We start from the raw sequence: 27,356 nt of genomic DNA, 5'->3' as shown, positions 1-27,356 counted from the left end.
TATTCTTTCTATGTATTTTCTGTATTTTTCATAATGAAAACGTCTAAACAATAAAACAAAATGAAATGAGCGAACCCAAGCAAACTGAAGACATGGATGGTGTAAGGTTCCGGGAAAACATAAGACGATCAAACAGCTGTAGAAGGAGCGAGTCTCCTCAGACAGCCTGCGTGACGATGTGAGCAGGGGAAGGAGACGTTCATGTTTTGAAAAGAAATGGATAAATTCCTTGTTGGATTCTTCAATCCACCTGCAAAGGCAAACGAGAACCACCAAGCCCACCCATTCTCCCGGGCACCCCAATGGTAATAACGCAGGCCGGCCAAGCCCTGGAGCGGTCAGCACGACACGGCCAGGCGCTGGTTTGAAGTGCTGGCCAGGAGAGGAAGGGGACCGGGAGGACAGACCCAGTGGCCTGGATCTGGAAGCCACAATCAGTCTGGGAACTTAAGGAGCCCTAACAACTGCTGGCAAACCCTGAATTCCGGAAGTAAAATGACTGCCAGTGCAGGACGACGTCTGTGACGACAGGGACCCGGGGTGTGTGCAGGGAGGAAGGGTCTGCGGGGAGGGAGGCTCACCGGGACCACCCAGGGACACGGAGCGCACAGGACTCTGCTGGCGGCCACCAGGTGGCACCAGGCTTCCTTCTAATCTCCGCAAAGCACGCAACTGAGAATCGCCTGCTGCAATGTTCTGTGCTTCTTAAACACTGAGCTTTTTTTTTTTTTTTTTTTTTTTAAACACTGAGCTTTTATTATTTTCACACATGCAGATAAAGATCTGTAAAGATCCATAAAGTCTAACATACGTCTAAAGAACTACCCCAATTTATTTTAAATCCATCATACCATCTCAGAACACCACTGACTCACCCTGACTCGGGGCTCTCGGTAAACTTTATACATAACGTGATCGGTACTAAAGCAATGGTGTACGACACGTCTGTGACAAGCCGGCCACTTCACGAACATCACCTCGTTTACCCTCAAGGCAGGTCTTCTCACACCCGTGTACCCACAAGGAGGCACTGGCTCAGAGAGCACACCTGTGCGGCTCGTTCCAGGCCAGCAGGTACGCAGGTTTGGGTTTGGATGTGAGGTGTGCCCACCAGGGCCATCCAGGGCCTGCACAGGGCAAGCCCTCCCTCAAGCTTCGCGCCGCCCACTCCCCTCTCCTGCGGTGCCAGGACTGCCCCGTGCTGCCCCCCACAGGATCCGCTTGTGGCTGAGAAAAGCTCCCGCGGAAATGAAATAAACCATCACAAGACGCAGCTGAATTGCAACGTGCGTGGCCCCTGAGAAAAGCATTTTCATCCGTAAGAACTCATTCTGTCCCAATTTAGGTCATTCAGTCCTCCCACACTGCTCAAGACCCAGATAAGCCACACAGAGCTGACCTGCTTGGAACAGAATAACCACAGACCATCACTGCTGAGCCCGCGACGGAGCAGACGGCTTGCAGACACAACCGTCTTAGAAAAGCAAAAACTAGTAAAGGGAGAACGCGAGTACAGAAAGATGGGCTTATTGTTATCCTAGCTACAGTTACAGAATGTTAAAACACCAGATAGATCCGAGGCAAGTTCAGCCTAGACAAATTTTTATCTTTCCCTGGGGGCAAGATTTACGCTATTTTTCCCCTCAAATGTCACTCAAGAATTGCCATATTTCTGAAGAATGTAGTTAAACATCACAGAAGACTACATACAGTTACGGTCTTGGATCACCCCACCGAAATTCCAGATCCATGTGTCTAATCACACGGCATCAGCAGGGTGAGGAGGTGCACACACGCCAGCCTCGAGTGTAAAAGGGGAGCCACGGGGACACTTTCCCCGGCCGCGCCGAGCAAGCACTTTAAAATATTTCTTGTGGAGCATTTTCTCAACACAACACAGCAGAGCACGCAGGAGAATTGAAAGATAATTTCTCTAACTATCCAGACATTTTTTAAAATTCCAGGAGTAAGATAAAGAAAGCATTTTGACTTAGATGCAAAGATGTTACACATAATAAAGCATGTAAAGGTTAACTTAAAGCTGAGTTAATCTTCTTTATCATAAAACTTAGCAAATTAAAGCAAACAGACTATCAAGTCATTTCTGTTCTTCGGTACACTGTGGGAAAAAAAAATCTGATGAACTTTAAAGTGGTTAGAAAAATAAAGAATAATGATAACCACAGTGAGATGTAAATATTTCATACCAAAGTGGCGAGGAATTTAAACTAAAGAATATATTTTTCTTACCTATTTCTGAAGTTGTAGTTTCCTGATCTGGTTCATTATTTAATCCAGACACTATGGGGTCTAAAATTTTAGCTGAAATATCATCCTCCTTTCTTCCTGACATAAAACAGTTAACAACAGATTAAACTATTGCAAAGGTTTTTGCGTTTGGTTGCTTTGGTTGGGATTTACAAGGCTTTATGCCAAGGTCACCAACTAACTGTCCCATCAACTCAACGGTCAACTCTCAGCCTCCACGGGACCGTCTCAGAAGCGCTGGCTAAGCCCCTCCCTCTCCCGGAACCCCCTGGCTTTCAGGGCGCCGGCTCTCCAACCCCCCCCAACTTGCTGGCCTCTGTCTCCTCTGCCAGAGCCGTCTCCTCCTCTCCGACCCTCGAATCCTGGGCTCCACGCTCCCCGGAGTCCATTACTGCATGAAGGCCCACACGCTAATCTGGGAACCCCCAAGTTTTTCATTTCAACGTCAGCTTCTCCAGCTCTCCCCCTGAACCCCAGGCCCACACGCCCGCCCGCTGTCCCAACACCTCCACCTGCTTGTTTCAGCACAGGCATCTTGAACTTAAGGCCTCTAGAACCGATCCGCCAACCAGCTTCTCCCAAAGCCTTCCCCACTTCAGTAAATGACATCGCGGAGGTGCCGGACAACCCCCGACTGACCCCACCTGGGATTCCTCTCTAACAGGCGCCGTGCAGTCCATCGGCGCGCTGTCGCCCCTTCCGTGAGGGCAGCCTACCCCACCCCACCCACCAATCTCTGCAGCAGTGACCCTTGGGTCCCAGCCGTCACGGCCTCTCACCTGGACGCCACAGCACCACCTACCTGCTCTCCGGCCTTCATTCCCGCCCCTGCAGTTTTAACGGGGGCGCTTCTCAAACCTAAGCCAGAGCCTGTCTCTGTCCTGCTGGGCCCCCCGGGACCTCGCTCCCACCTATTCTACCATGCCCCCAGCCTGCCCACTCACGAGCCCCTTCTCCTGGCACTTGCCCTCTCTCTGCTCCAGCCTCACCACCCGGCTTCCAGTCACTCAAACAGGCAGGCCTGTCCCCAGCTCGGGGCCTCTGGCCATTCCTGGACACCCACAGGTCATGTGCTCTGTGACGCTAGTGGACTCCGTCCAGACACCCCCTCCTCAGGGGCCCTCCCTGCCTACGCCCCCCCTACACCTCTCTCGGCTTCATCTCCCTTCAAGACTCATGGCTAACGAACACGAATGTATACATCCTGAGTTCTCTTTATTATCTGTCTTCTCCTTCTAGATCGTACTCTCCACGAGGCCAGGTACTCCACAGATATTTGCAGAATTAAGAAAGGAAGGCTCACATGGATGATTTCGGCCAGTGACGGAGTCACGGACGGGAATCCGCGCACGGCGGGGGCAGCCCTGCGGCTCAGACAAGGGGGCCCGCAGGCCCCCTGCCCCTGCTGCACGTGGGGCCGAGAACAGTGCTCTGGCGCCCGGGCCCGCGGCAAACAGGGCGCATCTCCTCTGCACCACCCACAGGGCTCCGTCTGTTTAATGACCAGACGGAAGCAAGGCATCAGGCGGCTAAAGGTTTCGAGTCGCAAACCCTCCCTCGCAGCCTCCCGGGGTTCACTCAGTCTTACCGAGCTGTTTCCCGGTGTGTTCCTTCTCAGCTTTACTGCTGGAAGAGTTACGTTCTTTCTCAGGGGAGAGACTATTTTCACTGGTTCTAGAATCCCTTCTTCCTAACAGGAAATTGCACAATGAAAATACGTATTAAACTTAATCTGTGATGCTGCATATTTATCGAACAAATGAAATTAAAATGCACCCACTAACTCAAAGTGATTTGCTCTGCTAGTCTCCACTAGTTAAGAATAAGCAAAAATTATCATATTCTTATGTAGAATGTTTTTTGGATCCTACAGGGATTCTAGTATGGCCTTAAGATTCTAAGTATGTCTAACAAACGTGATGCCCTCCCTCTCTAGTAAAGGCAAGGCTTCTCTCCTCGGCGGGAGCACAGAGGGCCTGTGTCTCGCACACCTCCTGGGTGCTGGACCCTTTCCCTAATGCTACCCGCTAAAGCAAGGCAGCAGGATAGGGCGCAGTGCCAGCTTTGCTGGGCAAGGACCCGGGGTGAGGTCAGTGCCCGACTAGCAGGCAGGGAAGAAAGAGTTCACCAACTTGTCGACAGCTCAGGAAACCTTAATGTCATAAAGCTGGCAACTCTCTGATAACCAAATCTCTTAAAGATCAAATAAAAGGAACCCTACAGTTCAATCTTACCAGTTAACTCAGATGCAAACATCCTGAGTTATTAAAAAAGAAAAGCAGATGATACGACCATCAGCTTAGAAAATCAAAACATCAATGGAACAATTATGGGTTAAGATCCAATACAAGCTAGATTTAAGATACATTTACAAAAATCAATAAAGCTTCTATATTCCAACACTGATCACTAAAAATTAATGAGGGGAAGAAAGATACCATTTCCAAAAAAACTGAAAACAAAACAAACACTCGAGCAATCCCTGACTGACAGACACACCCAAGCACCCAACACACGTCTCGACAGAGGAGGAGACCCCTGTCTAACTTGAAAGTAGAGGTATTCAATCTTCCCAGCATAACGAAAGCCTGAGTTTCACCCAAGTCCAATTACATCCTGATCCATTTGTTTTGTGGGAGGTGGGATTCTTTGACTCATGAACTGATTATAAAACACATCTGGAAGAATAGCAAATAAAAGGGCTTAAAACTTCTTTGAAAAGAAAAATGATAGGGAACTAGTAGTGAAACAGAAAACAGTAGAGAAAAAACAAAAACAGAAACACCAGACTCCAGACTCCAAAAGGCATGTGGGGAGATCACAGAGCAGGAGGGAAGGGAACAATTATTTAGTAAGTGACCCTGGAATACCTGATGAGTTATTATGAAAAAATAAATTCAGAGCCTCATTTTACACCATGAATTAAAATGAAGAGATAACCAAAAAGATTAAATATTAAAACGTATGACAAAACACAAACCTTCATCTCTCAAATCTCTGGACAAACTACAAAAAAAAGACTACTAGCTTCCAGTGCATAAAAGTTAAACACCTAGGCAAGTCAGAAACCAAACATAATTAGAATAAAAAAAGTGGAAAAAAAATATAAGAAACAAATACTTATTTAAAAATCAGCAGGGGGTGGTGGTGGGATGAATTGGGAGATTGAGATTGACATACATACACTAATATGTATAAAATAGATAACTAATAAGAACCTGCTGTTAGCACAGGGAACTCCACTTCCCTATACAGTAGAAACCAACACAACATTGTAAAACAACTATACCCCAATAAAAAAAATAAAACAATAAATACTTAAAAAAAAAAATTGGCAGATGTCCTTAACGTACAGGGAGCTAATGCAAATTAAGAACACTCAGACCCTGAGTGTTTTCCATCTATCAAAATCAGCAAGCCTTTCAAACAAATCCCCGGAGAAGGTGTGGGGTAGAGGGTACAGACAGTGTCCACTGTAGCTAAAAACCTTAAATGTCCATAATGGCCCTCTGTGCCAGTAATTATACCCTGGGAACCTATCCCACAGAGATCGCCCAAAAGGGAGAGAAAGTTTCTGGCACAAAAAAGTTCACTAAAGCATTTATCGATGTCAAAGAGTGGAACTTACCACCTAAGTTCAATTTCTCAGTGAAAAATTCCAACTACTACATTCTTGCCATACTTCTTTAAGTTTTACAATTTAGGAAAAGGATGACTTTTCAGGAACTAGTACTGCTCATTCAAAGTAACTTCATGCTTCCACTGAAAGCCTCCGACACTGCCGGCCTCCAACTGTACTTCCCTGCATTGGACTGACATTCTTTCCCTACTTATTGGTCTGTCATAAGGAGGCACATCCTCGGGCAAACCCAGGCCAGGCCCGTTTGCTTCAGCTTCAGCTTTTAGCATGACTGCCAGTGACATTTTCTGCTATGTTTTAAATGCATAAACATCACCTGTCTAAGGGCAGGGTGCTCCTGATGTCCATCTTGCATCAGGACTAAACCAGCTTTACCCATTCAGAAGAGTCAGTGAGACACGCATGACTGATAAATATTTCTGGAAAATTAACATTCAATCACACCTTTTAGATTGGAACACAGATCACGCAGGTGTACTCTGCCCCTGGTGTCGTGAGCTCACACACGTGTGCAAGGGCATGCACAGGCGTGTGGGTGTGAAAGCCATGTATCTTCATCGTTTTCACACAGTCTTTGTTCATTCCTTCCAAAGGCAAATCTGCTTTCTAGTCACAGAAGCTTTTTCCTACTAGATGTTGTGGTTAAAGCAAAGAATCTAGTATTGGGTTTCCCTGACGGCACAGTGGTTAAGAATCCGCCTGCCAATGCAGGGGACACGGGTTCGAGCCCGAGCCCTGGTCCGGGAGGATCCCACATGCCGCGGAGCAACTGAGCCTGCGTGCCACAACTACTGAAGCCCGCGCACCTAGAGCCCATGCTCCACAACAAGAGAAGCCACTGCAATAAGAAGCCTGTGCACCATAACGAAGAGCAGCCCCCGCTCATCGCAACTAGAGAAAAGCCCGCGCGCAGCAACAAAGACCCAACACAGCCAAAAATAAAATAAATTTAAAAAAAAAAGAATCTAGTATTTTCAGCTACATTGTATGATAAATTTTGCAGTACCTTCCACTGAATTTTTGGATCGCTGTTTTGATGTCTTTGTCGTCACTGACCTGGATGCTCTAGTGGAAATCTCAGTCTTAAAGAAAAGAGAATGAAAAAACAAAATTAATTGATGCATCACAGAGCAACATCATGAGCAGATTTATTATTCAAGCTCAAGGAAGAACAAATAGGAAACACAACAATATCCGTACGCGTTCAAAGGGGAACTGACTCCAAGTCAGTGCAGCTAAGCACTTAAGACCTAAGAGTGTGAATTAGAAGGAAGCTGAAAGCTCTTTCACTCTAAATGCAGAATTCCACTTTTTGGTACAGCCCTAAAAAGGTCAGCCGTCCACTGACCACACCTTGAGAATCACTGTCTCGTCAGATGAGTTTACGAGGACTCGACTTCTGTCGCTACATGCTTAATTACTTCAACGCATTTGTGAACGACTCTGAGAGTGAAAACGTACACGATGTGTTTAAACAGAGTGCAAATCAGAGAAAACAGCACATCCCGTCCCTCCCACCGCTGGCTCAGTTCCCTGGCCCGACCCCTCCCTCAACCTGCCATGAGGGCCTCTTAACTAGCCTCCCAGCCTCCACTCCACGCCTGTCCATCTTGCCTGTGGCTGCCCGGATACACTTTCTGAAATGCAGACTGGACGATGAAGTTGGGGTGAGTCTAACCTCCCCAAGACAGCCCGGCCTGGCCTGTACCTCACCCACAGGAAATGCACTGCGGGGTCCCACCGGGCCAGGCGGAGCTTGGACGGGTCCCTCCAGCCGGCCCTCCGGTCCCTGTCTGCCTTGTGACTTAATCCTCTCCCAGACTCCTCCGAAGTGCCACCTCCATCCTCTCCCAAATGACTGCCCTACCCTTCCGTACACCATACATCATACTTGTCACATAAAGGTACGAGGAGACCCAAGAGTCCACCGCAGAGAAGCAGACGATAAACACACTCCACCTACTTTACAGGCAGTAAACCATTTAAATCGGTACTTTTACAACAAAATAAATATGGCCCTATTGTGTGTGAGCCTCCGCCACGCCCCGCCCCGTGCCTCCGTGGACGGGGGGAGGACCACACAGCACCTACTATTTCAATACAGCTACGGGTTTACGTCTCTCAAAATTATTCTTTCAACTTTACCTCTGTTTCAGCTTTGGAGTCTTTGAAAGATCCATCTGACGACTTTTTAGACATCTCTCCTGAGCTTGAGGACTATAAAAAAAAAATTTTTTTTTTCAAACTCTAGAATTATTCAAGTCTGTAACATCTAAAAACGCACCGAGATGTTTCCTCTAACACTGACCAACAACAAGATAACCCTTCACACGGGAGCACCACGTCACATCCCAGCCCCGACCCCCTGCGGTCGCCGTGTGGCCTGGATCTCCAAAGGCCCATCCAAGATCTCTGCCCACCGGGGGCTGACCAGGAGGCCAAGGGCATCAGAGGCGGGGCCTCGCAGGGGACTGTAGGGGGCAGTGTCTCCCAGGCCCACGCGGTCCCTACACCAGGCCAGACTCCTTGGAGGTGTTCCAGGGACACACAGGGAATCTGGAAACGAGGGAGTCGCCCCACTCCTATCTTCTGTGAAGGAACCACTCTCACTTCCCAATGGAGCGGTTCTTTTTGAGCAAAGTCTTCAGACGCCACATCAGGAAAGCACTCTCAAAACAAAAATGACGTGAAAACTGTAAGCATGTTAAATCAACACCTTAAAAAATCTCACACTTAAATCAACTCTCAGAAACACATATCTCGACATAAGGAGTAGAAGAGACACAATCACTGAGATTTTCCTCCGTGAAAAGCAATGGATGCCTGTTGAATACTCCAACAATTAACTGTCCTCATAACTTAATTATGAAGGTAGCAGACCGTATCCGAAGTAGTTTCTTGTGCGGGCCGGGCTCTGTGCCTGGGGTCCCCCAGCCCAGAGTGCTCAGTTCCCTGCAGACATGGGAGGAGGGCAGCACCCACACGTGGCCACTCTGACCTCACTCATCCTCCACCGCCACACGGGGACACACCCGTGACTTCTCAGAGTGCCTTCACACCTGCTGTTCCACAGGCTGAGAATGTCTCACCATCGTCTCTTCTAAGTCATGGGATTCGACCGGAGGCTGCAGACTGCCCAGCAGGGCCCGCGTGAGAGCCAAGTCTCCTCTTCCCCGGAGCTGCCCTCCCGGAAGCCTCGAGGCTCGGCTCTCTGGGGGTCCCACCACTCCTGGGGGAAACAGCAGCCTGCCCCCAGAGCCCTGTTCCACAAAGGAGCCCCAGACAGACACAGAAGGGCCAGTCCAGCAAAATCACCACGACAAGTCTTTGAACACCTGCCTTCGGCCAACGAGGGCCAGCTGGGAGCAGGAACGCAGTCCGTTCACCCTGGTCTCACACACCGTTAAACAAAACCGTCACTCGCTCATGGCTCCAATACGTCCCATATATCCACCTATAATAGTTCTCTTTGGAACTGTCTCTCTACTTAAAAAACCAGTCACATCACCAGCAACCTCAGTGAACATCACGGGTGGGACACTGGGTCTGAAGGCCTGGAGGGCTGAGAAGGTGCCCCAGGCAGGGGCTGCCTCGTGCACAGTAAAGTGCGCTAGAATGTCCAAGCACCACACTAAAACCGGCTCAGTGAAAAAGACTTTTCTTAGACCTCTAAAAAGAAGCAAAAGACGGGGAAGGTCTTTGTTATTTCTAAAACCCCTATGGGAAACCAGGCTTTTATGACACATACGCCGTGGTGGGTTACTTGACTCCGGGGTGTCCCTGGGAGACCCCAGGGTCCCAGGTAGCATACTGACAGCCAACAGAACCACCGAGCAGACCAGCTTCCAGGCCTGGCGCACAGTCTGTCCCACGGGGCCCGCTCACCTCCCGGTGCCAGGGATGCAAGGCCACAAAACCAGAGGCCGGCTCGGCAGGGAAGAGCAAGCTGGCCCCTCACCGCCTGGCCGCCTCACCCAGCAGACCTTGTACTTTTCCAGACCTCAGCTTCCTCCTTTCTAGCAGCTGGAGACCAGAGGATTTCCAGGACCTGCCCAGGACACTTTACAGTTATATGATGTCCCCACAAGAACCAGCATCTGCAACGCCAGCCCTGCCAGGAGACTTACCCTATCTACAGCGAGTCCGAAATAACCTGCACATCTAAAAAACAGTGTCTGAAACCAAAAGAATTTTCTGGAAAATCCTAAATTTACCTGAAAATTTAATTAAACAAAATTCAGTAAACTGAGGTCTCATTTTACTCATCTGCTAATGCTTCAGAGACTTAGAAAGTAGCTCTAATCCTTAATAAACGCAGCCCTGCCCACACCCCGAGGGACCACACACACTGAGGCTGCCTGGAAACGCTGCTCACAAAGCCACGGGACCCACTGAGCCCCAGTCTCCAGGAGAACGCCCAAAGACACACACACAGCAGACAGGAGAAGCAAAACCCAGTGTCACTTTAAGGTTCTCCTAGGAATCCACGACTGTCAGAATTTTCAATTGGTGACAAAGAAATCCAGTTTCCTAATCACACTACAACCAAGACCAAAGGCATTTTGGAGAACACCACGAACCCTTTCCAAGTTAAAGGCAGAGGTTTTCCAACAGGACTTACCTTCTTCTCCGGCTTATCACGCTCGTGGCTCTTCTCCCTGTCGGGGTCCCCGCCGTGCTGCCCGTTCCGCACCCTCTGCCGGTCCCGGCCCCTGTCTCGCTCGCGCTCTCTCTCCCTCTCCTTCCGCTTCTCCTTCTCCTTCCCGCCCTCGTTCTTCGGCTCCCTCTCCCGCTCTGCGTCCTTGGCCCTGTCCCTCTCCGGCCGGGCCCTGTTCTTGGCCCGCTCTCTCTCCCCTTCGTGGTACTTGTCTCTCTCGGGATCTTTGTGTCTGTCTCGGTCATTCTCCTTGGCCTTTTCCTTGTCCCTTTCCTTTTCTCTTGGTTTGTTTTCTTCCTTTAATTCCTCTTTCTGTTTTCGACCTCCGCTTGTATTTCTCTCGTTTATTTCAGAGTTTCTTCTATCCTAGGGAAAAAAAAAAAAAGCTGGATAACAATATCACTTATAACTGTCTACCTGAACCACAAGAAGCCTCATCACTTCATTTTCAGATGCACGTGACTTGCACTCACCGCTTTATCTTTAGGGACCCTGGACGCTTCCTCCCTCACGTTCTTATTATCCAATTCTTGAGGTTTCAACGTCAGTGAGGACCTTCCTTTTGTTTCCGCCTTCTCTCCGGCTAACACTCTCTTCACCGCATCGTCGCTGGAGAGCTTGTCCCCACGTGAGGAAATAAAATGCAAGGTTGCGATGAAATTAGTACATTTAATAAACATGAATGTCAACAGTCAAAGATTGCTCATTAAATGGAACCTCTGTCTCCTAATTGATTTCAGAGGATAAAATACTAAAAGGAAATGGACGTTACCACAGACAACGTACAGCATCTCCTCTCACCGTCCCCTCCAGCACTGCTGCGCTAACAGCACAGTCCGCTCAAGCTAAATGAACCCTGGGTCCCTTCTACCCGAGCTGCCAAGCGTGGACGTGTGTGCTGTTCAAGGACACCAAAGCTGACCACACGACGCTACAACACCCTTCACTTCTCACGGGGCCACAGAGGCCCAGCACCGAAAGGGCCTAAGGAATGATCTACCTGGAGACCCATCAAATGCCAAAATCCCTTCTGCAGCATCCCTGACCGCCCCCCAGAGTCTCTGAACACCTCGGGTCAGGAATCCCATTGGCCCACACACTTCCGCTTTCCGCAAGCCTGCGCTGAGTGACTGCTACACGCCAGGCACTAGACCCCGGGCCGAGGATGCACTGCACACCAGCGAGGCGGCCAAATACAACAAGCAAAAGTCAGTGCGCTGGGGGAACACGACGGGGGTTCCAGCAAGAGCAGCCAATCCCACACGGCTCCCGGGAAGCAGCTCCGCACAGAGAAACCAGCAGCACAAGCGAGGGAGTGAGACCAGGGCAGGAGACCTCAGGGGTGCAGGCACAAGGCGAGAGACGAGAGAAAAGGAGCAGAGGAGAGGGGCTTCGTGAGCGGTGCACGGAGCTGGGGGCAAGGGATTCAGCAGGAAGACTAGTCAGATTTGCTTTTTTGGAAAGATGATCAACGAGAAGGATCTGGGGGTGGGGACGGGGGACAGAAGCCAGCGCACTGGAAGATCAGCCTCTGCGTCTCCATGCCTTGGACCCAGCACACCAGGGCGAGGCTATCCTGAGGCCCCGGGGGCCAGTCTGATCCCACTCCCCATCTCCCACTGCTGCTGTGTGAGCTGAAACCCACCTTTCCCATCTTGGTAACATGGAAGGTTAGCCCCCAGCCCATCAGGTCCATGAAGGGCTCTATTAGCCACGCCCGTGATAAAGGTCCAACTCCGCTCCCCTGGGGGCTACTCAGATCCCACAAATAAGGCAGGCCCTGGGGATGACCTGCTCCCACGGCCCCAGCTGGACTCTGAGGCCAGAAAAGGCAAGATTCTAGCCCATGGTGAGGATCCCAGGAAATCCAGTCCCCGCACCAGTGAAACAGGATCTCTTTGAAGGCAGCACAGCTCTGCAAACACCCACCAGGGGAGAGGGAGGGATGGAGGCGAGGAGGGAAAGAGGGAGGGAAGCAGACCCAAGAGGCTGGAAAGGCGGGCAGAGAACAGGGACGTCCCACAAGCCCCAAAGACGAAGAAAAGCAGCTGCTCCGGCCACCAGGTTGGAAATAGTCACCTGCCCTGAAAGGAGGCCCAGAAGGAGAGAGAATGCAGGGCTCAGTAGGCTGGGCACGCAGCCTCCAGCCACGTGCCCACGAGCAAAGTGCCTGCGGAGTCCCTGTGTGATACTGACAGCTCGTAGACCCTGTGCGTAGCACTGCCTTATCTGTTTCACCGTACAGCTTTAAACTACTTCTGCAACTCTGAGGCTCCAGGAGAGGTGGGATCAGATTGCAAGCACAGGGTTAAAACCCCCTCCTTAAACACCTCTGGCTCCATTGGGTGGCCTGCCCTCCCCGTCTGGTCATCCCTCCCGTGCCGGCAGCTTCCAGCTCGGGGGCGGCGCTACCTTGTTGAGACAGCACTTTCCGATTCTCTGGAGCAGCTCGTTGGTCCTTTCAGGCTCGTGCCCGGCCACGATCCGAGCCGGTTTTGCCAACAGTGGCTCTCCGGAGACCATGACCACCACGTCTATGGCCTTCTGAAGGAAGCTAATTTTGGCATCTTTATCCTGAAAGATTTCCATTTAAAACACAAATATTAAAATACTTCAAAAAGAGCTTGCATTATCTTCAGTACGTCCAACAGGCACAGTTCCCGTTTAGATAAAAAGCTATTTTTAGATGTGTGTCAAATTTAGAAATCCCGACTCTTTATAACAACCACCACCAAAATAAAATCTTCGGTAAAGCTTTTAGTTTTAGGTGGTGGGCTAGCATTAACCTCTGGAACACTCATTCCATTTCTCCAGGATAACGTTAGCGTGCTAGGCGGCTGCCGCAAAGACCACGAAGTGAGGAAGGGCACGTGGCAACTCCCAGAGCCACCGGCCTCGCATGCCAGCCACAGGTCAGCAGTGAGCGAGGGGCCAGCACAGCGCGCCACTCACAAAAACCCTGTTCGCGAAGGCGAGCAGGGACGGCGCCTCAAACCTACCTTAACGTTATCGGACTTCATCTCGGCGTCTGTGTAGAGGCCCTTCATGAAGCCAGTCGTCCTGATCACCTGCAAAAGATAAAGCGAGGCCGTGGTCAGCACCCCACGGGACGGCCCGTGCCCTGGCCTCGCCCACTGCCCACGCTAAGGGCCGCCTGGATCTGTCTACGCCCCAGGATGTCACTCACCCACTGACACAACGAGCACTGAGCATCTGCCACGTGCAAGGCCTCGTCCCGGGCAGAAGCCAGCCTGGTCCTCACAGAACTCAGCCTGGCTGTGACGACAGGTAAACACGATGGACCCGCGGGGCTACAAGGGGGGACAGGATCACTCCTAATCCAAGTGCAGGAGGCCCCGGGGAGTCAGGGAACACTTCCCAGAGCAAATCATATCTAAACTAAGACCAGAAGCTTACGGGAGAAGAATTGGGGGAGCAGGTATTGAGGAAGCACGTGCCAGGCAAAAGAAACAGTCCCACAAGGTCCAACTAGGTCCTGTTCAAGGGGTCAGAAGAAGTTTGACAAGAGGAGCCTGAGGCCAGGGAGTCAGCAGGGGCCTGACTGGATGGCCTTCGAAGCCATCAGGAGTATGGACTTAGCCTCACTACCACGAGGAGGCCCCGAGAGGTCCACAAACAGGAAACGGCCTCTTGCGAGGACGGCTCAGGGCAGTGGAGAGCATGGATTTTGGGAAGAAGAGGAACTTCCCAGCTGGGTTTCTCCTCACCACCGTGTCACTCACTTCCTGGGACAGAGGGCTGCTCTGTGCCACATCACCTTTGCTCTCCCCCCACCTCTTCCTCTCCTCAGTCAACCTGGACCTCCCAGTTACCCCTCAGTCAGGCTTTGGGGGTGGTGATGCTTTCCGTTCCTCCCCACCTCCAGACACACCAGGGCCCTGGCTTCTCTCAGACCAGAGGTTTTCAAAATGCGGCAGGTCACTATAAAGTCAATGTAATGGGTAGCAATAAGCATTTTTTTAATAAAACAGATAAGAAAATATCAGACTGCACTGTACATAGTAAGGATGAATACTGCCTACATGTGTGTGTCCTGGGTCAGATATAAAGAGTATTTATTACCTTAAAAAAGAAAAAAAAAGACAGTCCCACACTAATATGACACTCCTTCTCTGAGACCAAGCTACAACTAGCTAGCTATTAATTAAGCTAGCTTTCATTCCTCAAACTACTGAACAGCTGTGCTATTTTTTTTCCTGACAAGACAGGTGGAATATTAAGAGTATCCTGCATTTAACATTCCTGGAACTTTTGCATCCTCAAAAGGAAAAACCTTTTGAGGTTTTTCCAGTGTGCTGACAGTTAAACTTGTGAGCAATCATTTTAACCAACAAGAGACATGAATTTCGCAGGATCAGTGCTTCAATTTATGAAAGAGGCAGAGTTGGTTTAGCAGTAGCTAAAATACTAACACGGAGATTTGAATACAGTACTCGGGGCAGTGAAGAATTTTCGTATGAGGATCTGCACATATTATCTGAAAATGCTTTCCAGATGTCAATTGTCCTAACATCTTCATTGAGTAGGTGACAATTAACGTATTTATCTTTACACAGGTAGAGAAATTAATTTTGACATTAGGAAAAACCTGAGGAAGAAAAGCAGACCAGTGGGTCCCAATTGGGAACACGGAACTCCTTCCCCACACCCTGGCTACCTGGCCAACCAAGTCGATTCCTGCCCGAACCTTCCTCCTCCTTCCGACCTTCCAGGAGGTGGGGACAGCAGCCACCATGAGCCCAGGGCCACACCAAGACCCACAGGACGAGGTATGGCCCCCAGCCTCCTTCCTGGCTCTGTTTCAGTGAGGAGATGGGAATCACGCAGAAAATGAAAGTGTGAGGCTGGGCGGCAACCGCTGTAGTTGGCCACTCACCTCCTGGCTAAGTGACTTGACCCCTCCTGGGTTAGAGGACGCTACCTGCCTACTTCACAGGGCAGGGGTGATGCAGCTCAAGGCCCGGCTCCCACCAGGCTCTCCACGCAGCCACGTCCCTTCCCCAAACACTGTCCAGGGCAGGTCTAAGTGCTGCACTAGCTTAGGAGGAAGGGGAGGCCAGTCAAGGCAGCCCTTGGGTTGTGGGTGGGTTTCAAGAGAGCTGTAAGCATGATTAGGGTTTTTAACAGAGAGAGGCACACACTGTTAGCTAAGGTAAGATAGCAAAAACAAGCAAAGCAAAGTTTGTGTAAGACGCCGCACCTACTGGAAAGAGTGAGAAGTGAAGTTTAAGGACAAACATGGGGCAAGAGTGGGGAGCCTGAGCCCCTGGACACCTGCAAGTTCGAGCTGACTCCTAACTCCCCAAGAGCATGCCCGAGTTCCCAAGGTCAACACTGCACTCAGGTGCACCAAGGAAATGGGCGCTGCCACCCTGAGTTACAGGAGCCTTGACCGATTCCATTCAACAATGAATGTTTGTCGTGCACCTTCTGTGTACCGTACCCAGGATATGCCAACAAACAAGCTACCGTCCGCGTCACTCAGGAATTCACCAGCCAGTGGGGAGAAGTTTACAGACAACCAATCTCAAGACATGCTCTGCCGTTTATCAGCAAATACTGACGTGCTCTTTTATAGCTTCTCCTTTTCAGGTTCCCTAAAACCACCTTCAATCAATTCACCCACAGGTACCGATTAAGCATCCAGTATGTGGTGACCACAGTGGAGCAGGTGCAGGGAAACTTGGGGAGAGGGGGTTTATAGAAAATAAAAAAAAAAGAATGATTCCATTCTCCCGGGATTTGTAAGCACTCTCCACATGCTAGACACCGCAGCAAAAAAATCACAGAAACAGCTTTGCCAGGAAGAGTGGAAGATGTGCTCTAAGAAATACATGGGTAGGATGGGAAGAAATAAGAATGCTCCCCAAGGGGCCGGGAGTCTCCCCGGAAGAGGGGGCCCAGGGGGTTGGCGCGAAAGGGAGCGCAGGGGTGAGAGCAGAGGCGCCGCGGAATCCGGCCAAAGCCCGGCTCCTCGGGCAGGGGCCGCGCTCAGCGACGCGAGGTCCGACCCTGACGCCAGCCCTGGTCCCGACCCCCAACCCGGCAGTGACCCCCGACCCGCATCCCGGCCCTCACCCCGACCCCCACAAGGGCCCTGACCCCTGGTCCGCAGCCAGACAGCGCACCGGGACCCCGGCCCCGACCCCAATGAACCCCGGCCGGCACCCCGACCCCCGCCCCGGCCCAGGGCTCACCTCCGTGATGATGTCGTGCAGGTAGCGGAACGGGGGCTTGTTCAGCAGCTTCTCCGTCAGCGGCGGCCTCCGAATCACCTTCCCCAGAGCCTCCTGCGTCCGCTTCACCACCGCCGCGTTCATGGCGGCGCCGCCCGCGTCTCGCCGGCCGCCGAGCCTAAGCCCCGCTCCCCGGCCGCCGCCGGCCCCGCCGCCGCCGCCAGGTCCGGCCTGGACGCGCCGCTCGAGTTTCCATCCCACAGTGCACCGGAGTCCGCCAAGGCGCGTGCGCGGGGCCGCAGCCCTCGGTCGCCAGGGCGGCGCGGCCTTAGCAACGGACCCGCGGCGGCGCCCCGACCCCTGTCTGGCTGCGCGCGCACGCGGGCGGCGTCTGCGGTGGGGCTGCCTCAGCGTCCCTGCCCGGTGACAGCGCCGAACCCCTCCACCGCTCAGCAGCCTCGGGAAAAAGCTGTTCGCCCCGCGTTAGAGGAGACCGCCCGAGGACTGGAGAGCGGCAACACAGCTTCCAAGATTCATTTCAGGGGGACTGGACTTAGTTATCCCGAAAGACACATACCTTATCCTGTTGTTACTTAATATGGCTTCTTGGAAGAGTAACTCCTTTTCTCTGAGGCTCTGTTTCTGTTCCTATAAAGCAGGGATAATATGTGCCAGCCTCCCTAACTCCCAGGGAGATGAGGACCAAACGATGCTTCAGGGCTTTGTAACCAGGATGAAGCCGCTCCCTTGTTGTTCTACCAGGTGTCTGTGGTTCTGTCCCATCTGTCTTCCATCCGCCACGCACAGGCTCACTGCAGATCCTTCTATCAATTTTGAAGCTTTGTAGTCTGTTTTTAGTTCTTCTATTGGATACCTTTATAATTTTTATTTACATTCATTTTTACCATTTTCAGTGCGCTACATTCTTTATGTGTTCTTTGCTCAAGATGTATTTGGATGTGGAGTTTTTTAATTTAAAATTTATATTTGATTTTTTAAAATATTTATTTATTTATTTGGCTACGTCAGGTCTTCGTTGCAGCACGCGGAATCGTCGTTGGCGGTATGTGGCATCTATCGTTGAGGCGCTCCTTGCGGCGCGCGGGCTTCTCTCTAGTTGTGGCGTGCGTGCGGGTTTTCTCCTCTCTAGCTGTGGCGTGCGTGCGGGTTTTCTCCTCTCTAGTTGTGGCCTGGGCTCCAGAGCGCAGGGGCTCTGTAGTTTGCGGCTCGCATGCTCTCTAATTGAGGCGTGAGAGCTCGGTAGTGGCGCTCAGGCTTAGTTGACCCGCGGCATGTGGGATCTTAGTTCCCCGACCAGGGATTGCACCCATGTCCCCTGCATTGGAAGGCAGATTCTTTACCACTGGACTACCAGGGATGTCCCTGATTATTATTGACATTCGATAAAATTCACCCATTTTAAGTGTACAGCCTGATGCATTTTGGTAATTTTACACAATTATGCTACCATCACCACAATCAAGATACAGAACAGTTCCTGTACCCTAAAACATTTTCTCCTGCTCATTTGCAGTTCATCTCCTCGCCCACCCCAGCCCCAGGCAACTGCAACTGTCATTATAGCCATGCCTTTCCTAGAGTTCCATGTAAATGGAATCATACAGTACATAGTCTTTTGTGTTTAATTCTTTCCTTTATAATGTTTTGAGATTCATCCATATGTCATTCCTTTTTGCAGCTGAGTAGTATTCTGTAGTACAATTTGGTTATCTGTTCAACAGTTGATGGATATTTGAGTTGCTTTTAGTTTCTTATTATTTATGAATAACACTACTAAGACCATTCACATACAAGTTTTTGTATGAACATAAGTCTTCATTTCTCTTGGATAAATACCTAGAAATAGGATTGCTGGATTATATGGTAAGAATATGCTTAACTTTACAAGATACAGCCATACTGTTTTTAAAGTGGCTGCATCAGTTTTCACTCCCACTAGCAACGTATGGGATTCCCAGTTGCTCCATATCCCCTGGCAACACCTGATGTGTCAGTCTTTTTAATTTTAGTCATTCTAATAGGTATGTAATAGTATCTTATTATGGTTTTAATTTGCATTTCTCTGGTAATTACTGATTTCAAGCACTTTTCATGTATATGTACACTTTTCATTTTCATGGGCATTCATATATATTTGGTGAAGATAGCCTACAGAGTATCATTCAGGCATTTATTGAATCACTGCTGTGTGCTGAGTATTGTTTAGGTGCTGGGGATTTCTGTGGAACTACATACCTTCTAGTAAGCAACTTCCACAACATCCACTGTTGTTCACTGCTCCTAGGACCATAGCCCTCTCTGCTGCTAGCTGCATCCAGGACCACGTGAGCATTGGTTATCTAGCCAGAGGCCAAGTGAACAGCCAGAGCTCATCTCCCTCCGGCAGTGTCAACATCATTTCTTTCCACACTTCACCATGCAGGTGGGCTGGCTGTAAGAGACTTTACTGAGCGGTTGAGAGAAGCCTAAGAGGTGACAAGCTGTGAGGGAAGGCATTTGATAACACTCCCTGTGTAGAGCTATTCCACGGTCCATGAGGAAGAAAGGCCCCGGAGCATCGTGCTCTCGGAGAGGTTCCCTCCCGGGTGGCCCTCGGTTATTAACCCTGCTTCCCAACTTCCAAGTCCACCCCTCGGCCAGAGCACCTCCATCCTCTGACCCCTGCCTTATCAAATCTTCCTGACTTTCTGGAAACCCCACTCTCTACCCATGGGAGCTTTTGTCTTCCCATCCATTCCCTTTCTCCCAGCAGTACATTTCCCAGAGTCTGGGTTCTCCCATCCAGACTCACAACCCAAGGTCTTGGTAGGACAGTCCCCTGTGGCATTTGGCGCTTTGGTCCCTTGGGTGATGGTGGACACTGTGAACCAGGCTCCTTCCAGGGCTCTCACGTTCCTGTTTTTCTCCTTGCTGTCCACACACTTATCTTTATCACACATGTGTCCTGTTTCCCAAGAACAAACATTCATTCTTTTTTTTTTTAATAAAGAAGTTTATTTATTTATTTATTTATTTATTTATGGCTGTGTTGGGTCTTCGCTTCTGTGCGAGGGCTTTCTCTAGTTGCGGCGAGCGGGGGTCACTCTTCATCGTGGTGCGCGGGCCTCTCACTGTCGCGGCCTCTCTTGTTGCGGAGCACAGGCTCCAGACGCGCAGGCTCAGTAGTTGTGGCTCACGGGCCCAGCTGCTCCGTGGCATGTGGGATCTTCCCAGACCAGGGCTCGAACCCGTGTCCCCTGCATTGGCAGGCAGACTCTCGACCACTGCGCCACCAGGGAAGCCCAAACATTCATTCTTAAACAGTCCATCAAACGCCATAAAGAAGCATAAACCAGTTTCCCAACTGCCTCATCATTTCTGAGTATCCTCACCCACGCTGGTGCTAGTATTTCACATCACGATGGAGAATGGTATTCACTCCCTTCCCCCTCCCCATCCACCACCGACCCCACCTCAGGCCCCCTGGAAGTCTATTAAAAGGGAGACCATAATGGGACTGCGTACTTCTCCATGGCTGGGCCCTTAGTTCATGAAGCTTGGCCCAAAGCTCTGAGGTGATTCAGCCCTTAGATGAGGATGCACCCGCTTCCTGCCCTCCAGGTGTCAGGGCGAGAAGGAAGGGGAACTCACCGGCACAGGCGGCCAGGTGGAGCCCCTCGGGGCTGCACCAGATGCAGCACATGCTGTGGAGTCTGAGAGCTGGCGCGTCCCACCCGGACCTCCCTCCACCTGCCCACCGCGGCCAAGCAGGGAGCCCAGAGCCTCCCATCAGGAGCACCCACCTGTGAGCTTTGAACACTGGCTGGGGTTGGCCTGAGCAGGGGCAGAGGGGGAACTCAGGGAGGTCACTGACCTTGGCCTCTGACCCCAAGTGCCCTGCCTTCTCAACAGAGGTTCCCCAGCCTCCTGCCCAGAAAGTTCACACCGGGCAGAATCCTCCTCTGGGCCCGGAGCAGCCAGGGCAGCTGTGGCCAGTAACCGGCTTGTCTGTGAGCGGTGGGGGAGGGTGCATGGCTATGGAGAGTCCTCTGGCCCCGAGGGTCCACCGAGGGCCCCAGCCAGTGCCGCGTGAGGAGGAATCGTGTTTCTCCCACAGCTGTGGCGAGCAGGGGGACGTCTAGGCCGAGGAGGCCCTGTGGAGGCCGGAGGGCACAGGCCTGGCCCCTCCCTGGGGGACCGTGAGGGGGGTGTGAGATCTGAGATCTGGGACAAGGGAGCAGGGTCACCACCCCGCACGGAGGGCCTGTCTGGGCGGAAGTGACCGTCGAGTGGACATGCGTCCCCGTAGGTCACGTCCTTAACACTGTCCCTACGAGAGTCCTCACCTCCCACCCGGAAGGCAGGTGCGCCGGCATTCTGGGCCCTGGGAAAGCAGGGCTAGTGGATGCAGCTAAGGATTCCTGACTCCAGGAAAGAGACCTGGAACCAAGGCCTCAGGAGTCGGGGCGGGAGGAGGGGGTGCCAGCCTGGGGCCTCCAGTTCTGGGGGCTGCAGGGAGTGGGGCGTCTGTAACCTGAATTCCCCCTGAGTGCCTCAGAGTCATGAAAGGATTAGAGAAAAAGGCAGAGAACATAAAAAAAGCGCCATTCATAAAGAAAAGATAATTGATTAAATAACTAGAGAAAATCACAGCAAAGAAAGTGTTTGAAACATAAAAGCCTGGCAGGAGATGCTTTTGAAATCGGCAGTTTCTGAATGAATGAATGAATGAAGTAACTGTGGCCAGGACTCACCCCAGGAGGGAAAGTCCACAAAGCAAGGTCGCTTCCAGGCCCTACCTTCCCTTGCCTGAGAGGCGAACATTCCTAGAGACAAAGGCCCACAGAGGCTGGGGAGGCCCAATCCTTAGCTCCACATCTGAGAAGAGCCCAGAATGTAGGTCAGCCAGAGGGACGGGCTGGGAGGCAGGCACCAGGAGAAGGAGAAGTGGCCAGAGCCTGGGGACAGCCTCAGAAGGGCAGGTATCAGTCTGTATGGCCAGTCAAGTGCCTTGCTGTATACTCCATCATCTAGGCCACGAGGTAACTGACATCATTTTGTGAAACCTGAGGGGTCTGCCTAGAAGGCTTTGTCCCCTCCTCTCCAAGTGAGCCTAGAAGACAAAACCTTCTATCTGTTCTGAAACTTGCTAAGATCATTTCTGCCCCAGGACCTTTGAACTTGCTGGTCCTTTCAGCTGAATAACACTGGTCCCCCAGGTCTTCATATGGCTGCATCCTTGCCATTTGGGTCTCAGCTCACATGTGACATCCTCAGAGATGTCAAAAGTAAACCACATCTGAACTCTCCAGCCTGTTATCTTTATTTTCTTCAAAGTACTTATCACTCTCTGGAAGTAATTTTTAAAATTCATATCTGCCTTTTCATTTTCTGTCTCCTCTCCCACCCCAGATGCCCCCCAGAAAGTGAGTTCCATGAGTACAGGTTGATTTGCTCACCTCTGAATCCCCTATACCTTCAACATTGTCAGATGCATACAATACTCAATACCTATTTGCCAAACGCTGAATAGCTTATGCGGTTAGTAGAATTGCTCTTTCCTAAGGGCTCTTAGTAACATGGTTCACTTATACCGCAAGTTTAAATGAAAAAATCAAACTATGATGTTATGTGGACAATATGATCTCAGTCATGTTAAATGTGTACTTGTGTGAGTGTGTTTGAGTGTGTGAATAAGTCCAGCAGTCCCAAGGTTTCAGAGATGATCTTGGAGTTGGGATAATGGGACATTTCTCTGCTTCTTTATACCTCATTGTAATTTAGATTTATTTCTCAATAAATAATAACTTTTCAATCATAAACAAAAGTTAAAAGTTGTCAGAGGAAGCCCCCACTTAGGAAAAACCACAGTATTGATGCCTTGTTGGTGAATGTTCTGGGTGCCCATTTATACCCCATTCAAATATAACTGCATCTAACAGGATCATTTAGGAGACTGAAGTTTACCTGGTACTGTGGTGAGCTCCCCAAATTAGCAGCGACCAGCTGTCACTTTACCTGTAACCAGCTGTGTGACTTTGGTCAATTCTGGCCTTTTTGGTCCTCATCTATTTCACCGGGAAAGTGAGGGATTTGAAATAGATAAGCTCAAATGCCTCCTCCGATAATTATCCCTAATGACAAGCCCTTGGAGCAATGCCCCGCGGAAGAATCCGGGCCAAGCCAGATTCCACCAGGATTTTCATAAACCGGGGTCTCCCAGGACCTAGAGATCTGACGGAGGGCCCTTACATCCATGACAACACAGACAGAATAATTGTTTAGGGCACCTTCCTGGAGTGGAAGAGGGGGGCGTCCATGGCTTTCCTCTTATTTGAACAGGGGGGCTGGTTCTCAAACAAAGGGCAAGAATCATCTGCTGTCAGAGACCCAAGCAAGCCCTTTCCAGGAAAGCCTGGTTAACTAGTGTCCAAAGTCAGCCACGGTTTGCCCGAAAGCACGAGGACAAGGCACACACGTGGACGTGGCGCTTTCTGCCAGAGTAGGTGTCACAGGAGGGCAGGCGGGCGGGTGCCGAGGCCTGAGGAAGCTCAGCGCTGCCCCTCCGCCTCACTGGGCCCAGCCCCTCTGGAGCGCCTACCAGCGTGAGCCACACCGTCCACGCCTCAGAGCGGAGTTTAAGAGTACAGCTTCTGTCTGTGAGTTTTCCACCCAAACTATGCCAGCCTACCACCCCTGCAAGCCCTGTAGGCTTGTGGGTCATTCCTCGGGGAGCTTCCCCTGACCTGCACCTCCGGGTGCCTCGTCGGGTGGCCCACGGCCGCCCATCGGCTTCCTCCGGGCTGCACTTAAACGAGAATTGTATAAAGGGATGTACGGTGCCTCCTCCCCACTAGAACGCAAGCTCCAGGAAGACAGGAGCCTGCTCTGCTGTCTCCTCGGTACACACGGTGCATCTTGGCTAAATGAGCCAAAGTCTGAAACCACCGTCACGGATGCTGTGGACGGCCACCCAGATGCTTCTCGGACCAAAGCCCACTCCACAAAGAGTACTGGTCCTTGTTGGCTCCCAGCTAAGTTCCTCTCTGGGGAAATTCAACCGAAGCGGCTTACATCCACCCTCCTCCCCCCCGGGGAGTCCCCATTCGAGTTGGGGCTACAAACCCACTTTCTCAGGGACCTCCAGCTAATACAGTTGCTATCAGGAGTGGTCAGGGGAAGCAGCCCCTAACCTGAGACTTTGAAGCAGAATCACCCACTGGCCAGCTGAACTGAAATCCCCATGATTAATGTAAGAGTGGGAGAACGGAGCATCTGGTGCAGTAGGGATGCAACTGTGAAAAATCTCCCCAGCGCTGGAGGGATGGAAGTCCAGCAAGAGGGCGCTATCTTCAGCATCTGAAAGAACCATGGGGTCAGTTGGTGGCTGTGGGGTTGCCAGGGCAGTGGATAAAGACAATGAAGGCTGAGTCTGAGGGTCAGAGGACCTCCTTGGCAGGTCGTAAAGAAACTCTTGTCTCTTGCAGCCAAAGATCAGAAATAGCTGAGGATCGGGTCCAACATTAATTTTAAGGGCAGTGGAGCTCCAGAGAAGGTTTATTTCTCAACTCCAGGAAGTCTATTGTGCCAAGATGAGACATCTGATTGGGAAGGAATGGAACCGAGATTTGAACAGGACATCTGGATTGATGTGCTCAAAAATCTAGAATCCCCACATTCCCCTGAATCTTCTGGGCTTCCAGAAGTGGTCCACCCCTCCCCGTAAAGGGCTAGCATTCCCCCTTCTCGAAGACAATATAGAGGTCATTGCATGCAAGACAACACGCGCCTTTCTCGGGATCTGCCCCATTAGCCCCCTCCTGGCCCCAGAGCTGTCACTAGGGTCAAGCCACGACATGACCTGTCTGGGCCTGCTGGGCCCGCTAAGGGGAGAAGGCACTAGACCCTACAGGAGCTGCAGGACCCAGCAGAGCCTGAAGACCGTATTTGGGACGGCATCCCAACATGCTAGATCAGCAGGGGATAGAATGAAAAGTTGGATGAGAGAAAGTTAGTCAGTATGGGAGGACTTCTGCCATACAGTATAGGACTTACGACCCTGGCAAGGGCTCAGGGAGACGGGACTAGGAATGGACGGGGAGGAGTGGACCACTTCTGTAAGCCCAGAAGATTCAGGGGAATGTGGAGATTCTAGATTTTTGAGCACATCAATCCAGATGTCCTGTTCAAATATCAGTCCCATTCATGTTAGTTGTTAGTGTGGTTCTTGAAAGCCTGCAAAACGCTGTGGCCTTCACTAAGTGAAGGAAAACTGCCATCCCTGCCACGGGATATGGTGGAGAAAAGGGTCAAAGGCTCAGAGAAGTAGTCCTGCTAGAGTAGATATAGTATATAACGCCAGCAAACCCACCAGCCAACTTGCTTCCATGGGAGGTCCTGGTGGATCACTTCTTTTACCAAAGCAATGACTGGTGAGAAGTGCACTCGGCGGGGGCTCGTGGTAGGGAGATGGTGTTGTGAGTCTGAGCTCCCTGATAACAATGGGGACGACAGGATCTCAGAATAATAGAGGCCAAGTAGCGGTGCTTAATGATCAGAAACAGGGTAGATACAATTACGGTAAAGAGTGGCAAGGTTGGCGTGGTAAGCAGCAGGAGCTGACATGCAGACAGCTATGAAGATGGTTGATAGAACACAGTGTTCCTAGGGGCCAGATGCACAGGCAGCCAGTGAGGGTTAAGCAACCAAAGAAATCAAAGATAATCCAGAGGCTGAGCGTATCTGTCCCCAATTAAATGCCTCTATCCCTTACTCACTTTTCAGACCTGGACCCCACTGACTGAAGGAAAGCCCAGATTCCCAACATCACTGCCACTGAATACAGCCATAATCTCGCCCAGTCTTTCTCCAAAGGGACCTAAGGTCACTCATCCAGGTAGCCCTACACTGGGGGGATGGGGGCAGGTATACACAACCATTTCAAGGAATATTGGACACAGGGTCCTGGGGGCCTGAAACATCATCATGGCCCCTGTTAGAGGGAGGGCATTCAGGGCCGAGTGATAAATAAAGTCCTGGCCAAGATTTGCTTCAGTTAGCTGTAGGTTTGTTTAGATTTTGTGAGGTCCACTGAGTCTATGGACCCACCTGGTGGTCATTTCCCAAGCCCTTAAACGCATAGTTGAAATGGACATACTTAGCTGGTGGGATAAGCCCCGTGTTGGCCAGGTCCTTGGACTGTGGAATAAGAGCTATAGAAGTAGGGAAGGCTGTATGGGAGCCCCTGCTCAACCTCGGCCAGGAGAGTAAACCAAAATGATACTGTATACTGGTGAGAATGACAGCAGTTATAAGAATGGGATCTGCCCCACTCTTAAGATGGATAGTTTTCCCCATCATATAGCCATTTCATTCATCAGTCTAACTCCTATAAAATTCAGTTGGATCCTGGAAAATGACAGTGGAGTACTGCAAACCCAAACAAGTAGTAGCCCCAATTATTGTATCTTTTCCAGAGCAGGTCAACACATTCTCAAGTCCGTGGCAGGCAGCCAATACATTCTTTTCCATCCCTACTAAAAAGGAGGACCAGAGGCAGTTTACATTCATTTAGGATGGACAGAGGACACATTGATGGTCTTGCCCCAGGGTTATGTTAACTCTTTTCCCTCTGTCCTAACATAGTCTGGACTGTCTGGGACCTCTGCATGACACCATATTGGTCCAGCATATTAGTGGTATCATATTAATTAAACTAGATGAACAAGAGGAAAACACATCAGAGGCTTTGGTAAGGTACACCTGGGCTTTCCTGGTGGCACAGTGGTTGAGAATCTGCCTGCTAATGCAGGGGACACGGGTTCGAGCCCTGGTCTGGGAAGATCCCACATGCCGCAGAGCAACTAGGCCCGTGAGCCACAACTACTGAGCCTGAGCGTCTGGAGCCTGTGCTCCGCAACAAGAGAGGCCGCGATAGTGAGAGGCCCACGCACCGCGATGAAGAGTGGCCCCCACTTGCCACATAGAGAAAGACCCCGCACAAAAACGAAGACCCAACACAGCCAAAAATAAATAAATAAATTTTAAAATGATAATAATAATAATAATGGGAATTATTCTTTAAAAAAAAAAGATACACCTGCTGCAGAGGGCGGGAGAGAAACCCTGTGAAGACTCAGGGGCCTGCAGCACCAATGTTTAGGAGGCCAGTGGTTTGGAGCTTAACGGACATCTGCTCCAAAGGAAAGGACAAATGCTGCATTTTGCACTTCTCACCACTCAGAAAGACCCACAACGCCTCGTAGCTTCTTCGGATGTTGGTGGCAGAGTGGCCACACTTGGGAATAATGTCCCACTGTACTTACCAAGTGGCTCTGGGAAAGGTCCCAGAACAGCAAAGAACTCTAGCAGGTGCAGGCTGTGGTACAAGCATCCCTGCCACTTAGACCATATGATCTAGAAGATTCCGTGGTTCTAGAGGTACCTATGCTGGGAAACGGTGCCATATTCCTTTAAACCACTAAACCTGTGGTAATTTTATGGCAAGCCCCAGGAGGAGAATCACAACACAGACCCCTAGGTTTCTGGAGCAAGGCCACACACTACCTGCAGCAAAGACCAGTAGCTGCTGGCA

At 50.8% G+C, this 27,356-nt stretch overlaps 1 protein-coding gene across 5 annotated transcripts in view; it reads right to left on the bottom strand.

Annotated features, from left to right (window-relative positions):
* TRAF3IP1 (TRAF3 interacting protein 1) overlaps nt 1-16,971 on the bottom strand; it is a 66,293-nt gene extending 49,322 nt beyond the window's left edge. For 2 of the 5 annotated variants that reach the window (XM_036858712.1, XM_036858713.1), the window contains exons 1-9: nt 16,784-16,971; nt 13,565-13,633; nt 12,978-13,139; nt 11,039-11,182; nt 10,530-10,931; nt 8,054-8,125; nt 6,915-6,990; nt 3,857-3,958; nt 2,251-2,346 (exon numbers count right to left, since the gene is read on the bottom strand). In XM_036858712.1, coding sequence (XP_036714607.1) covers nt 2,251-2,346; nt 3,857-3,958; nt 6,915-6,990; nt 8,054-8,125; nt 10,530-10,931; nt 11,039-11,182; nt 12,978-13,139; nt 13,565-13,633; nt 16,784-16,906 — 1,246 coding nt within the window. In that variant the 5' untranslated portion in view covers nt 16,907-16,971. The remainder of the gene's footprint in view (nt 1-2,250; nt 2,347-3,856; nt 3,959-6,914; nt 6,991-8,053; nt 8,126-10,529; nt 10,932-11,038; nt 11,183-12,977; nt 13,140-13,564; nt 13,634-16,783) is intronic. The other 3 variants (XM_036858715.1, XM_036858716.1, XM_036858714.1) reach the window with 2 other exon arrangements.
* Nucleotides 16,972-27,356: the final 10,385 nt, after the last annotated feature.

Source organism: Balaenoptera musculus, chromosome 7, assembly GCF_009873245.2.
Source record: "Balaenoptera musculus isolate JJ_BM4_2016_0621 chromosome 7, mBalMus1.pri.v3, whole genome shotgun sequence".
NCBI lineage: Eukaryota > Metazoa > Chordata > Mammalia > Artiodactyla > Balaenopteridae > Balaenoptera > Balaenoptera musculus.
The sequence above is the reverse complement of the archived record's forward strand: the minus strand, read 5'-3'. Positions and strand labels throughout refer to the sequence as shown.